We start from the raw sequence: 16,109 nt of genomic DNA, 5'->3' as shown, positions 1-16,109 counted from the left end.
TGGTCCGGGTTGGGGTGACAGCTAAAAGAGGGGTCTTACGGAGTCAGGCTCCAGAATCTTGGGGAAGTTCCAGTTTGGACCCGTAACCTTTCTAGTTAGATCCCCTAGTCCGTACCTCTGCGTCCGTGTTGCAACTGTGGTTCCCCCCTCCCCCCCGCCCCCGCGACCCCCACTCTGCAGAGAGAGGGTTAAAGTAGGAAAAGAGAAAAGCCTACAATTTCCCGACCACCCCTTCCACCCTCCTTCTGCCCTAAAGGGGTGCTGGAGGAGAGCGGGAACTCAGCCTAGCAGGGGCTGAAGCAATGCACTCTTCCTCCATGGCGGGGAGTCAGTAGCTCTGGTCTCTCTCCCAGCTGCATGTGAGCGAGTGTTTTGTGCCTCTCGTCCCTCCTCCTCCTTCTCCTCCCCTCTTTTCTCCATTCCCTCCCTCCTCCCCGAGCAGCAGTGGGTGCGAGCAGCAGTAAGAAGCAGCCGCCGCCTAGAAGGAGCGTGCAGGAGACACCGAACAGGTGGCTAGAGGCAGGGAGGGCAAGCCTCCTGGGGCTGGGGAGCTAGCGAGTGGGAGAGAGGCAGCCGCCGCCGCCTCCGAGCATGCCAGCCTAGGGGCCGCTCGGGCCGGCCGCGTCTCCGCGTCTCCAGCGCGCTCGCCGGCTCGCCCCGCTGAGCTCAGGAAGCGCCTGTTTGCAGCCTCCCCCACCCCCACCCAATCCCACCCGACCCCTCCTCTACCCCAGGCTCAGCCCCGCAGCGCTCACACTCACACACTCACTCACTCTCACACGCACATACTCACACGCACACACTGTGCAACTGTGTGCCACAACATTTCACTGGGCGGCGACGTTACACCGCCTCCTCCTCCTCTTTTTCCTCCTCCTCCTCCCGCCGGGCTGTCGCTTTGGGGAGGGGGTTTGGGGAGGAGGGAGGGGGCCCCAAAGGCCCGAGCAGAGGGACCGCGGCTGCGGCGGCTGCGACAGCGGCAGCATGAAAGTGACCGTGTGTTTCGGGAGGACCCGGGTGGTCGTGCCTTGTGGAGATGGGAATATGAAAGTTTCCAGCCTCATCGAGCAAGCAGTGACTCGCTACAAGAAGGCCATCGCCAAGGTGAGGCTGGGGCGGGCGGCGGGTGCAAGGGGTTGAGGGAAGGAGGCAGATTTGCTGAAGGCTGGCTGTGAGAGTGGAGCCGGAGGAGAGGAAAGGCGAGGAGAGAGAGAAAGGAAGGGGGGAGGGAGGGAGGAGGAGGAGGAGGAAGACGCAGGAGAGGGCGCCCGGGATCAATATGGCGCTTCCTGGAAAGGGGAGGAGGGGGGAAACGAGGAGAGGCAGGGAAAGTGCAGGGTCCCGGGGAGGAGGAGGGGGCCGCTGGGGAAACCCGAGGGCTCAGGCTTGGGTGAGGCGTGAGGAGGAGTGGAGAGGCTGGAGTCGATTCTACCTACGTGCTCCTGCCTTCTGCCTCCACCACCTCCTCCTGCTAGGCTTCCCAGAGTTGCCTGACAGACTGCAAAGTTTCCAGTGCTGCTGGGCTGTCCCGGCCTGGGGGCAAGGAGTGTTGTGTGTGTGTGTGTGCGCTAAGTGTGTGTGTCCGTGTGTGTGCTAAGTGTGTGAGTTAGTGTGTATGCCTGTGCCCTGAAGAGGAGTAGGGCTTTGAAGAGCTTTGACCGAATATGGCTGCGGTGGTTGCTGCTGTTGCACTCTGCCATCCAGCTGGATGTTTTTTTTTCCCCCCGCTGGTGTATTTGGGGGGTTGGAGGTGGGGAAAAAGTCGAGAGCTTGGGTAGTTTAATTCTGAACTCTTTGTCATTTTCTTGCAGTGTGTTTGCCCCCGGCCCTCCTCTCTCTCCCAGCTGTTCAGTTTCTTTGTAGGAAGAAAGTTAGCATTGCTCCTTTCTGTCCTTACGCCCCCCCCCCCCCCAACCCCTTAAAGGGCGGAGGTGGAAGGCCGAGTGCCTGTCTCTGATTTTTCCTTCCGTGGGATTGCAATATAGCCACAATTGTACATGCCAGAAGCCACCGTGTGCAACATGGCTTTGTGTGTGTATGTGTGTGTGTGTTCGTGTGTTCATGTGTGTGCGCGCCCCTGGGTTACTGGATTGTTGTGGAAGGATGTGTTTCACCTCGTGCTCAGGTTCTTTCCACTAATTTCCTGAGATCCGCAAAGCAAGTTAAATTAAAAAAAAAAAAAAGAAAGAAAAAAGAAGAGGAAAAGTTCTAAATTAAATACTGCCATGAAAGCTTTCACTTTGATTACTCTTTCCTGGGCAATAGTTAACTGCAAACAGTTGAAATCCAGCTCCAGGCCTCCCATTTCTTCCAGGCCCCGAAGTAGAGAGAGGGAAATGTGGACTTTTTGTGTGACAAGATTTTAATTCTTATTTTTATTAAAGAATGTCATGGATTTCTTTCTGGGAGTGTTTCTCTTTTTAAAAAATGAAATTTTCAAATGTATATGAATTGGGTTGAACTGAAGAATCTTTTTTCTCCTCCTCCCTCTGGAGATGGGGGGAGGGGGCGGGTTTTGAATGTTTTGGGCCCTCTTGATTGGGTGATGGGTTAATCACAAGCAGATTTGCCCCTGGAGTCAGTGTCCTTTCTGTCAGAAATGCTTGCTGCAAGTATAGAGACACGGATTTCTACTATAGTTCAAAAAAATGTATTGTTGGGCAGAGAGCCCCAAGATTGATTATGACTACTTATATTGGAGTGTTACTTTAAAAACTTAAATAATTTACTTTCTAAAAGGGGGCTTCCTTAAAGCCATCTCTACTATTTACCTTCCTGGAACCATTTCCATATGGTATCTGACTGCCTTGCTTAGGGGTTAGATTTCCCTTTTCTTTGGTGTGATGAGACATTGTTTCAAATAAACATTAAGAATGTATCAGGAAAGTCATTTTGGTATTCTGTTTAGGATGTTTGTGGACATTTAAGGTGGAATTCACACTGGATTTTTCCTTAAGCATTCAAGGATATGTCTCCTAAATCAATCTTTCAATGGAGAAATTCTATTACAAATATAACATTTTAGCACAATGTCTTTCTTTAGGATCTTGTGAAATATAACTAGTTGTAGCTTCTGTTTGAATTGGGGCTGGTAGACAAAAACAGGATACTTTCAATCAAATCTTAGATGCTTTACAATTCTAGCTGATAACATTTTAATTTTTAAAAACTGCTTATCTTCTGTCCTAGAATCAATACCAAATATTGAATCCAAGGCAGAAGAGTAGTAAGAGTCAGGCGGTGGAAGTTGTCATTTGCCCAGGGTCACACAGATAGGAAGTCTCTGAGGTCACATTTGAATCCATGACTCCCTGTTTCTAGGTTTGGCTATCTAGGGTCACTCAGCTGCTCCCGTATTTAGATGATATTTGACATAATTTGTGTTACTTTTTAAATTAATCTCTGACATTTAGATTTCGGTAATAGAAACATGGCATTAGCCACCCTGTTGCCCCAAAGCTCTGAAGAATACCCATTAATGTCTGTCTTCTATTGGAAATCAAATAGTGCTGGGGATTGTACAAATGTTTGCTTTACAAAGCAAAGCTACTAATGAAAAGAACTCTGCCCAGAATCTGATACTGTATTTTTTGGGGAATGGTATAAATGAGAATTAATAAAGTTTTAACATTTAGAACTAATAGCCTTATAGGGCAAGTACCCAAGTGAGTGCGAAACAAATTTTTTAAAATTGAAGGAGTGAGAGATGTTAGTTTAAAATGTTATGTAAAAAAAAGATTTGCTCAGGTTTCTGAATGGTCAGTGTGCTCTTCTTATTGTTCATTTTTGTGATTAGAAAGAAAATATTTTGATTTTGTTGTTATGATCATCGTTGCTGATTGTCAGAACTCTTTAACAGAATATAGAGGTCAGTAGATAAATTGTAGTTTGTTTTGCAATATGTAAAGTATAGCTATTGGATTGCAAAATTCAATTAGAGAGTGTTTCAGAAGCTTGAATAATTTCTAAGTCTTCTAAGGTGTTTTTTTTTACATGCTATTTAATGGTTAAGGGGCAAATTTTAGTGCTTGTTTGCTCATTGCTAATTCTTTTTTTTTTCATTTTTCTTAAAAATATGTGAGACAAGGAGATTCTTTCTTTTTCTTCTGTCCTTATGCACTGACCTTCATATTATTGTTGAGTAGCAGACCTAAATCAGGTCCCTATATAGTAAGTGAATATCTAGATTTGCAGAAAGTTACTTTCCTGTTTCCTAAATGACATGTGATAAATTTTCCCATCTGGTTTGGAATGCTGTGTGAGTTGAAACTTTCTTAACTTGAAAAAAAAATCAATTCCAAACACATAATATTTCCTTGTCAAAAATTTTAAAATTTTACAAAGAAATAGAACTAAGATTTAAAAGAAGTTTGGATGGGAAAAATACATAGTTCTTAGTAGAGTAACATAATGAATGCACTACTTACTCTCGTGGAAGCAAATCCCTGATGAAACTATTATTTCAGCTATAAGTGCTAGCTATAATTAATCAGTCAATAAGTTTTTATTAAATACCTACTCTGCATTAGGCATTGTGCTAGAAGTTGTTGCTGCAAAGGCAAAAATGAAGCAACATTTCATCTAAAAGAGGAAATTCAAATCTTTGCTATTTACTGACCTTTGGGAAGTCAGCTTCTCTGGACTTCAGTTTTCTTATCCACAAAATGTGGATATTGGGCTAGATTTTCTCTAAAACTTCTTCTATTGTCATAACCCTAGAAATCATTGATGCCTGAATACCAAGTTTATCATATTTCAATAATTCAAGAATCCGGAATTTAATTACTCTATGTTTCTTCCTTTGTTGAAGATTGCAGTCTCTGCATTTCCAAGAGGCCCTATGGTGATTAGATTCTCTAAACCAGGGGCTCTTAACATGTGATGTGTATTTGTGTATGTATGTGTACTTCATGAGTAGTCTTGTGAAGCCAAATTCATGTTTTTAAATACTTAAAATATATTGGATTATAAAAGAAACCTGTTCTACTTAAATATAGTTATAATAATAGTAGTAGTAGAAGAATCAAACAAGTTCCTGGAGTACAGGAACCCTGAACATAACTAGACTGGTCCTATAAAGACAGTAATAATGAGATATGGGACAGAGCCCTGGCTCCGAAGTCTGAAAAACTTGGTTCAAACTCTCCCTCTAGTGCTTACTACAATATATACCAACCTTGGGCAGGTCATTATCCTCTCTGAATATCAGCCAGCAGACTGGACTAGATGTCCTCTAGGGATCCAGCTCTAAGGTTGTGATCATATTATGTTCCTTTGACCTGATCTGTACTCACAGACTTTCTAGTTCTATAGGTCCTGTTGGAGTGTGTATTCTGCTCCCTTATTCCTAGAGAACCTAAGACCACTTCTGTAGTATAAGGTATTAGACTAGTGCTTAAGTGGAAGATATTCAGTTGTATCCAGCTGTTTCTTACACTAGCAGAAATACAGTGGAAACCTGACTTGTTTGCTTGTTTTCTCCTCTTTGCTTTCATCAACAAATATTTATTGTATCTTGTAATGTGGATTATGCACTGACCTTCATGTTATTGTTGAGTAGCAGACCTAAATCAGGTCCCTATATAGTAAGTGAATATCTAGATTTGCAGAAAGTTACCCTCCATCTACCATCAATACTCACCCATACAATCTCTACTATGTAAAGAACACTGGACATACATGCAAGGAAGTCTTGGTTCTTGAACTTCAGATGTATTTCAGTTGGGAGACCAGATAGATGGCTCTACCTGTTTAACTTTCTCTTTGTTCTTGTGCTTATACTATTGCATTGATCCTTACTTCATAGACTTGGTTCCATCATCTGCTATTAAAGTCAGCAAACATTTATTCAGTCCTGAGTATATAAGAAACACTGTGCTAGATCCTAGGGGTACAAAGGACTATAAAACAATCCTCTGAAGAAACCTACTTGGGGAAGTAGGACACATATTTAAAAAGAGAAAAAATAATTCAAGGGAGCATGTGTTCAATGTCAAATAAATGGCGGATAACTGAACATAATATGTTTTAGAGAAAGATTGGAGTGGTCAGAAATGACTTCATAGAGATAGTAAGACTTATGATGGGCCTTGAAGGAGTCAAAGGTCTTGGACAGAGGATATTCCAGGTAGTAGCAATCATGGTTACAAAGCTGAGGATTTGGTCACAATGAATATCAGTGGGAGTAGTTTGAAGAAAGTGGAGAGATCAGATGGTGCTGACTTAAATCACCCTGGGAAAGGCCTTTGAACTTTTCTGTAGGAGCTATCACAAGTTTTTGATTAGGGAGGTTGATTGGTGCAAAGCAAGTTGTTAGGAACATTCATTATTTATTTGTGGTAGATATATTAGAGAGGGGAGAGATGGAAGCATGCAGATATTAACATCCGTTAGCCATTGAAGAAATGAGTTTATGAGGATGGGAGTTAGATTGGAGTATTGGTAGTAAGAAAGAAAAGAAGGGACAGATTTGAGCAACACTGTGAAGAACTTAATGGCTTAGTTGATGTGGATGAGAGTATTCAAGGATGACTCATTGCTGGCCTCGGTTGGGGTGGGGGAGGGGGGCGGAGGAAAGTGTAGTCAAGGATGATTACCTAATGTGACCAGTTTTTCAGACTCCAAACTACCCACAGCTCTAAGGGAACCCCCATCTGATGACAGGGTAACTGGGAAGTGACCAGTTTAAGGAGAGAATTATTGCATACTCGCTTGCTACTTGCTGGCTGAGGGGCTAAGAAGAGATCTGATTTAGCTAGATGAAAAGAATGGGGGTGGGGTGGGGGTGGAAATGGGTCAAGGCAGTCTTTTAAACCTTATTTCTGTTCTGATGGCTATTGTCCCAATGGGGAAAGGAAAATGGTAATCAGTGTTTACAAGCTTTAAAGCCAAAAAATTTTTTTGAACATATATTATGACATCACACATAATAGAAAAGATGTGACCATGTTTAAGCCTGTGGTGCAGGCTCTTTTGACTTATAAGATATATTTGATCATTCAGCGGATTTGCTGAGCCTTTGTTTTGATCCTGTGCAGATTTAGTTTTATAACTAATGGTAGATGTTATACAGTCTTAATGTTACACTTCTTTCTGAGAACTTTGTAAGTCTGTGGTTATTATAAAGTGATTTGTGGTTTAAGGTGTAAATTATGGAATAAAATAAACTCAATTTTGCCTGTGTATTATTCTCCTCAGAAGGAAGTATATGGTGAGGGCTATCTTCAAGGACCTTCAAAGGAAATGAATAACTGCCAAGAATCTGTGGGAAGAAATAAATTGAAAATGGGATAATGTGGACTGATAGAGTGATGAGAGTACTAATATTATAAAGTTGTCATACTCCTTGTTTGCATCAATATTTTGCATATTATTGATGAAAACTTTTAAACCTCAAGTCAACTTCTCTATGTTAAGCAGATTTTCTTCATAAATGAATGATTAAAAAAATAAAAAAAAACAATTTAGATATTATCCTAAGCCAGTAGTTCTTATCAAGGTAAATTTGTTGCAGAGAGATATATAAAAGTTACTTACATTAAAAAAAATTAAGGGTAGCAAAGTGGCTTAGTGGATAGAGAGCTAGGCCTGGAGATGGGAGGTCTTGTGTTCAAATATGGCCTTAGACACTTCTTAACTGTGTGACCCTAGGCAACTTAACCTCAGTTGTCTAGCCCTTACCACTCCTCTGCCTTAGAACTGAGATTTAGTATTGATTCTAAGAAAGAACATAATGTAAGTGTTTTAAAAAAAATCATTTGTTCTTTGTTTAGAATTGTCTATGTCATTGTTCTTATTTATCATTGAAAATAGTTTACAATATACAAGAATTTATTGAAAAATTACATGAAAGCTGAATAGAACAGTGATAAGACAGAACTCTTACCTTATATAGTAACATATATAGCAAGCCAGCAATTCAGCAGGAGCTATTTTTGGAAAAAGGTAGCATACACATTTTCTCTCCCATAATTCTGAGAGAATTCTACATTGTAGCTAATGTTTCTTATTGCACAATTATTTTAGACCTGAGTTCAAATTATGCTTCAGATACTGACTAGCTGTATCACCCTGGGCAAATCAGACAGGTAGGAAACTTAGAAGAGAGGTTCCAAGAGAAAAGAGGTATCAGATGCAAAGAAGTCAAGAAGGACAGGGACTGATTAAAGGTTATCAGAACTGACAATTTAAAATATCATTAGTATTTTTTGAGAGAGCAGTTTTAGTTAAGCTTGGAATGGTGAGATTGGAAGCCAGATTGCAGAGGTTTTACAAGAGAATGAGAGGAGAGGATTTTAAGACCCTCATTATAGATGGTTTTATAAGGAGTTTAGCTATTAAAGGGGAGGAAAGGTATAAAGATGATAGGTAGTCATTTTGTTCAGGTTAAAGAAGAGGATTTATTTTTACATTTTAGAGGATACTATTAGGCAGGAGGGAAGCAGCCAGTAGAAAAGGAGTAAATTGATGAGTAGTAAGAATGGGAATGCTTTAAAAAAGGCAATAAAATTGTTCAAGGATATATATATATATATAGGGGATTTCCTCATCTGTAAAATGGAGATGAGTATCTTCTTCATAGGGTTGTTAGGTTAAAATGAGATTAAACATATGCAAACTCTAGAGCATTTATAAATGTTAGTTGATATTATGACTATTAAGGTAATGTTTTAACTTGAGTTTATGGACCTTTGCATTATAAATGATTATATTCATAGGAATTAGTATGGTTTTTCTTTCTTAGATGGATTATTCATTTTTTGTTTTAAAAGAGAATACTTAAAGACTATTCATTCAAATTATATTTTTTTCTTAATGCTTCTAGTAGTGATAATTTCTGAAATGCAAGTTAATGTGTGGAATCTATAGAAAGCTAATAAAACTTGAATATTTTGAGAAAATAAGTTAAATTTTTTTGGGGAAAATGTTAGTGCAAATAGAAGCCTAAAAATTAGGGTATGGAAGAAAGAAATTAAGTCTATTATTCCTCCTTCAATTACTATTCACATCTTTTAAAAAAATACCTTTTCAAAAAAGAAATAGGTAAAAATGCAGATCCACTGGTTTATACACAAAAAATTAGGAGAAATATGTGTAGACCTTCCAAATCTTTAGTACAAATTTTAGCTTTTTATGTATTAGAATAGAATAGCTACACAAGCAGTCTTTGCAAATATTAGTTTAGATTCAGACTGAGTTGGCATATCTGAAAGCTTTTTGGAAAATGGATATGAGAGCTCAAGCTATATACAACTGATATTTAAGATATTGGGGAAAGGGCCATACTAGGTCAGGATTAAAGCAGACCTTCCTGAGCAATATGGGAAGATGAATAAGATGCTAATGTCTAAACCTATGTTCAGTTTGTAATTCTTCATTCTGTAAATTGGTAATCTTGTATATGTTCCAGAGTTAAATAAAAATGTTGTTGACCAAGTCTTCTAAAGTGCCATATGTTTGTACAGCTGTTAGTCTTCCTTTCTATTTAGAAACGTAATACTGCCTAAGTCTAAGGACCTTTCCATTACTAAGATTCTATAGTCTCCAGGTTCCTCCTTGAATAGTCAAGCAGGGTTCTCCTTGCACATATCAGCTCTGCTGCCAGTAGTGTTTATTTTATTTGTTGCTTTTAATCTGCTTTTGAACAGTAGGAGTAAGTAGGACTGCTGGCTCACTGTTAGACTCCTGATTGGCTCTTTCCTTACAAACAGGCTTCTTCTTTGTCCAGTGCATCTATATTGTAAGGTAACTCACTGAAAATAGTTTCAGGAATATTTTCATACAAAGGAGTTGAAGAAGTTGTTTTATATCTTTTCTTTGTAAGTCTGCAATCTTAACTTTCAATGTTTTGTAGCTATTATTTCTTCCATGTATACCATTGTTATCATGTATATTGTTTTCTTGGCCACGCTTCCTTCATTCTGCCCTATTTTATCTAGATCTTTCTATGCTTCTCTGTGTTTATCATTCTGGTAATTTTTTACAGCACAGCAATTCCATTCTACTATTTATTTAGCTATTCCCCTCTCAATGAGCAGTTACTCTGTTAATAGTTTGCTATCAGAAAAAAGTGCCATTATAAATATTTTAGTGTATATTGAGACTTTGCTTTTATTGGTGACCTTTTTTGGGTCAGTCATTCCACTCAATAAGCATTAATTAATTACCTACTAAAGGCAGTTAGGTGGCCCAGTGTATAGAGTGCTGGAGTTCAAATCTGGCTTCAGATACTTGCAAACTGTGACCCTGGATGTCACTTAGCCCTGTTTGCCTCACTTTCCTTATCTATAAAATGAGCTGGAGAAGGAAATGGCAAACTACTCCAGTATCTTTGCCAAGAAAATCCCCAAATCAGGTCATGCAGAGTTGGACATAACTGAAACAACTAAAGAACCACAATGAAATCATCTACTATGTTCCAGGCACTGTGCTAAGCACTAGGAATTGAAAGATAGGTGAAAGGGAGTCCATGCCCTGAAGGAACTTACATTCTAAAAGGGGAGTCAACTTGCAAATAGCTATTTACAAAGTATATATTTAAGATAAACCAGGAATAATAAACCTAGGGAAGGCTCTAGAATTAAAAGCAATTGGTAAAGGCTTTCTGCACTGTAGAATTTTAGCTAGGTCTTGAAGGAAACCTTGCAAGTCAGGAGGTGGAAATGGGGAGGGAGAGCATTCCATCTATAGAGGACAGTTAAAATACCTGGAGTCCTCAGATGAAGGAATAGCAAGGAAGCCATTATCACTGGATCTCAGACCGTATGGAAGGGAGAAAGGTGTAAGTAGATTGGAAAGGTAAGAGAGGCCAGGCTATGAAAGGCTCTGAATGCCAAATAGAGGATTTTGTACTTGATATTGTAAGTAACAGGGAACTGCTGAAGCTTATTGAATGGTGTAGGGTTGGGATAGTATATTTAGACCTATATTTCAAGAATATTACTGATAGCTAAGTGAAAAATGGACTGGAATGAGGAGCCTTCTGGCAGGCAGCCCAATGAGTAGACTTGTAATAATCTAAGCATGAAGTGTTGGGGGCAGGGAATGAATTCCACTTTTGGGGTATATGAATCCCTGGGTAGAATCCCTGAGTCTAATGGTATGGACATTTTAGTCGCTTTATTTAGATAACTCCAAATTAGTTTCCAAAATGGTTATGCCATGTCATAGCTCCACCAACATTTCACTAGTGTATTTCTTTCCAAATCCTTTCCAGCATTCATTAGTCACATCTTTTGTCTTCTTTGTTAGTTTGCTAGGTATGAAGTGAAACCTTAGAATTATTTTGATCTGCTTTTCTCTTATTCGTGTTTTAGAACGTTCTTCCCTATAATTGTTAATAGTTTACAATTTCTTTCCATCACCATTTATTTATATGTTTTGACCACTTATCTTTTGGGAAATGGTTTTTGGTTTTCTATATTGTTGTTTATAGATCTTAGATAATACACTATTTGAGAAACTTGACAGAGTTCTTTTCCTATTTGATATAATTCCTCAACTATCTCTTACCATCCTTCAACCACTTTTCTTAACTTATATTTTGTCAATTTCATTTAATCAGTTTTCTTTTTTATGCTTTGTAATTGCCTCTATCCCTGTTTGGTTAAGAATATAACTCCTACCCATAGCTATGCAGGGTTTATCATCTATTTCTCTTCTATATTTTTAAAAGGCATGATCTTCAATATTAAGATCATATGTCCACTTTGAATTAATTATTAAATTTAGTTATTGGAGCAGCTAAGAGGCTGGAGTCAGGAAGATATGAATTATGATTTGACTTCAGACACTAGCTTTGAGATCATAGGCAAGTCATTTAACTTCCATATGTCTCGGTTTTCTTGTCTGTAAAATGGGGATAATTATAGCACCTACCTCCCAGAGTTGATGTGAGGATCAAATGGGATAGTTATAAATTGCTTAGCGTAGTGCCTGATACATAATAAATTGACTATATGATATTAGCTATAATGATGATTATTGATAATAATGGAATATGGTGGATGATATTAATCTAGCCTAATTTCTGCTAGATTCCTTTTCATTTTTTTCAGCAATTTTCATCAGAGTTAGTTGTTTCTTGCAATATCTCAGTATTAAACATAGGAGCTTAAAAACTATTTTAGTAGACATTACCACTTATTCGAAGTACCTCACTCAGTCTTTCTCCTCGTCCCAAGATAATGTTTCTGTAAAAAATTTTAACCTAGAAATCAGAAAATTAGATGAAACCTATTGTATTTGAATCTCAAGTTGAAAGATAATTTTTTTTTTTTGCACATGATAATATCTGTTTACATAAAGATTGGGAGCTTGTAACTTAACGACCAATTCCTTATTTCATATACTTTTGATGATCTTTAGTTATAATATTCAGAACCCATAAAGCACTTCTAAAAATAAATACCCAGACAAAAAAATAAAATTTCCCCTTCTAGTGTATGGTTTCTTTGTTTTTGTAATTCATACCATGTGCTTTTTGTGATTTAAAAGCTGGTGGTAGTGTTTATTAAGAAAGTGTGACAATACTTTTCATTTTGTGATATAGAGCATTTTATGAAAGATGGTTATATATTTGGCAGAATAATTTAACAATTACAGATTCCCTGCTGTTTGGGCACATTTAGCCAATTGGTAGTATTGGGAGTTTGGAGCCTGCTAACATATATATCCATGCACATGTGACAGTCTGATGTTTTCAAATCCTTGTGATCTAGTGCTCCTTCTAATATCCTACTTTAGTTTGTCAGAAGGAAGGGAAAATAATAGATTGGGTATAAGTCTCAACTCTGACATGTTTCATAGACCAAATCATATAACCTCTCTGTCTTCCTTTATTTCTTCATCTGTAAAATGGGGATAATACTTGCATCATTCTTGGTAAAAATGAGATAGTATATATTAAAACATTTTGCAACTTTAAGGCACTTTGTGAACTTGGTATTACTATTATCAATATTAGCAAATTTATTTGGTATTGTAATGTTTGCAAAGGTACAAATCTTATCATTCCATTTTATCCTCACAACAACCTCAGAAGGTTGGTATTTCTCTCATTTTACAGGTAAGGGAAATGAGGCAAACAGAGATTGAGTGAATTGCCTCCTGTCAAACAGCTAGTAATTTTCTGTGGTTGGATTTGAATTCAGGTCTTCCTGATTTTTGATCCTGTGTTCTAGCCACTTTACCTTCTTGTGGTATATAAAACCAGATATCTTAGGGTGATATTTAGGGGGAAAGCTTAACACCATCTTTTGACTTTTTCGAGGGGGCGACTAGACTTCTGGTTTTATTCATTTAGGAAATTTTTCACCATTGTAGCTCAGTAGCCACTCTGGATTTTATAGCATAATTGAGTTGCCTGGGAACATTAATAAGTTAAGTGACTTATTCAGAGTCACTTAGTAATGTCAAAGCTGTTCCTTAAACCGACGACATCTTGAGTCTAACCATTGTATGCAGTCTCCTTTTTTTTGGATGTGTAATCCTTAAAAAAAAAATCATTGTTTTACTCTCTGGAAGACTTGAAAACCTATTTTAAAACAACTTTCAACCTAGACAACAAAATGACTAAAACTGTAAGGAAATAGAAGTAGGTCATTTTTCTACTTTACCTCTTCCTCAATTATTTTTATTCTAGTTATTATAATAAAAAAAAAGAAGTTAGAATAGAAGTTAACAAGGAGTTTTTTTGCTTCGCTCCGAATGACATTTTGAAGAGTTAAAAATAGCTGAGTTGCTTAGACAATGGTTATAGTGTTGGGAAATGTTTGGTAGCAGTGGATTCAATGGTTTCTGCTAGCTGATTCACTGGAATATTGAGCATGAATTGTACTGGTCTTTTTAGATATGCATGCTGTGTGTGTGTGTATGTGTATGTATGTGTGTGTGTGTATGTATGTGTGTGTGTGTGTGTGAGAAATAGTTTCTTCAGTAGCACACAGTAACAAGTACTCTTGTTTTCAGTGCAAAGAATTGTTTATCATCCTGTGATGTGTACAAACACCTTCTGTTCTGAGGATAGTGGTAGTTAAATATGTTTGAGATTTAATTGTTGTTAAATTCAAATGTTGATGTATTTTCAGAGATAAAAAGTGAGAAAAGAATATCAAATTCATATCTTAGGAATCATTGTACATAGTCGTATTTTATAAATGATTGGCACATTTCACTTTTTATTAAGGAGGTGGTATGCTGGCATAATGATGTCTGCTTTTCTATTTTCACTTCATACTTTCTTATGGAACTCATTTCTCATATAAGTTTGAACTTCTAAAAAATCAGTATTCCTTATCCTCAATCAGTATGTGAGTTCTAGCTCACCAAGCTTCTCCCCTAGCAGATGTGTCCTCCACTCCAAGTGTTCTCTTGTTAGAGTCAGAAGCACCTGCAGATGAGAAGGCGAAATGTCCAGGATATTGGTTCCTGATGTATTCTTGCACAGGATATGAATAATCACAAAATCCATTAAAGCTGGATATTGGTTTTGTTACCTATCCTCCTTTATTAAAGGTCTGGAAAAACGCTGCTTAGATAAAAGTAGATATGAAGGAATGTATACTGGCTTTTTATTAGATTGGTTAATATTTAAACAGTATATCTGAAAGGTGGCAATATTTCAGAATTTGGTTTTAGGAAAGTTGAATCATTAACTTATGTTTAATTAGGAAAACATCAATTTTATTGTGGGATGAGTTAAAAAAAAATGACTGCAGGGTTAAAGATTTGCACGTTCATGGGAATACACTTCAATGCCCTTGCAATGGGCAGCTATATTTCATCTTTGCAGCCCAGTAAAAATGCCATGGCACACCTCTGTGATTCTAGCCTCAAATTTTGAACAGTGCAGAAGTTAGGTAGTCACCACATAGGTTCTCCTTAATAAAAGTCACAGGTGTTGAAAACCCACAGTTAAGATTTACCTTTTTGGAACTGCTCTTTCATGTTTATACTTGCATATATTTTCTCAAGTCCTAAGAGGAAGAAATCCTAAAAAAAGTCAGATGATTAAAAAAAAGAACTTGACCACCACAAAGATTATTTTGACAAATTACATTATCTATTCTAACCATTGAAAAGGACATTTATGTACTAAAAGGGCCATAGGAGCATCAGATGTTTATATGCATTAAGCATACAATTGGATGTAGGATGATAAGAAATTTTAAATTAGCCAGAATTGTAAAAGTTCTAAAAGAATCAAATCAGATTCTTTCACTAATCAAGTTTAATTGTATTTGGGAAATTTTATTTTCATTGATTTTGGGTGTGGTAGATTGTTCCTCTTGTTGTCAGAGCTATTTTTTAAAATCAGAGGGTGTAACAAAAATTGCTGGACCAAAAATGTTACTATTTCTTTGTAGAATTTCTTATATCAACAGGCATTACTAGATAAATGGTGACATTATCTTTTTTATTGAAACTATGCATTTTGTGTATGCATATATGCAAAAATTTGGACATCATATTTTTGTGCTTGAGGAAAACAAACTATATTCTATTTAGTGAAGAACCTCTCATATTTATGAATTATAACATTTATCATGCACAGAACACTTTGGTACCTTAAACACTGATTACTTATTAAAGACCGGATTTTAACAACACATTTTCTATACTCTATCACCATCACTTAGGTCACTGTAATTGACTGACATATAACACTTCTTTCCTTTCATTTGCATCATAATATGAGGCTTGTGATTTGTGGCATATGTGAAATTTAATGTCCTAGTTCAGATAAAGGCACTCACTGCCTGTCAGCAATACTTAGCATGGGAATGGATCTGTTTATCTTATTGAAGTGAATGTTTTGGGAGATCATCCTAAAAATAGTATTATGAGATTGCCAAATCTTCATCATATAATATTACCGATTCCTACCACTTATTATTCAAAAATTTTCTTTACCTTTTAAGAGTTTCTTCCTCTACAAAATGAGAGAATGGGACAAGAGGACCCTGCATGTTAAATGAAATGTGGTGATTCCACTGACAGTGACTGTAATATTAAAAGAATATTCAGAAACACTGGCAGGTTTATTTCTTTTGGTACATTTTCTATTTTTCCAGTTTGATTTGTAAATATTCCTGAGATTTGGCTTAATT

At 37.6% G+C, this 16,109-nt stretch overlaps 1 protein-coding gene across 11 annotated transcripts in view; it reads left to right on the top strand.

Moving 5' to 3' along the window:
* Positions 1-916: 916 nt before the first annotated feature.
* The window catches only part of PARD3 (par-3 family cell polarity regulator), a 756,723-nt gene continuing 741,530 nt past the window's right edge, over positions 917-16,109 (top strand). For 3 of the 11 annotated variants that reach the window (XM_044677687.1, XM_044677686.1, XM_044677685.1), the window contains exon 1: positions 917-1,104. In XM_044677687.1, coding sequence (XP_044533622.1) covers positions 985-1,104 — 120 coding nt within the window. In that variant the 5' untranslated portion in view covers positions 917-984. The remainder of the gene's footprint in view (positions 1,105-16,109) is intronic. The other 8 variants (XM_044677681.1, XM_044677678.1, XM_044677676.1 and 5 more) reach the window with 5 other exon arrangements.

The sequence above is a fragment of the Gracilinanus agilis genome, chromosome 5 (genome assembly GCF_016433145.1).
Source record: "Gracilinanus agilis isolate LMUSP501 chromosome 5, AgileGrace, whole genome shotgun sequence".
In the NCBI taxonomy this organism is placed as follows: Eukaryota; Metazoa; Chordata; class Mammalia; order Didelphimorphia; family Didelphidae; genus Gracilinanus; species Gracilinanus agilis.
The sequence above is the reverse complement of the archived record's forward strand: the minus strand, read 5'-3'. Positions and strand labels throughout refer to the sequence as shown.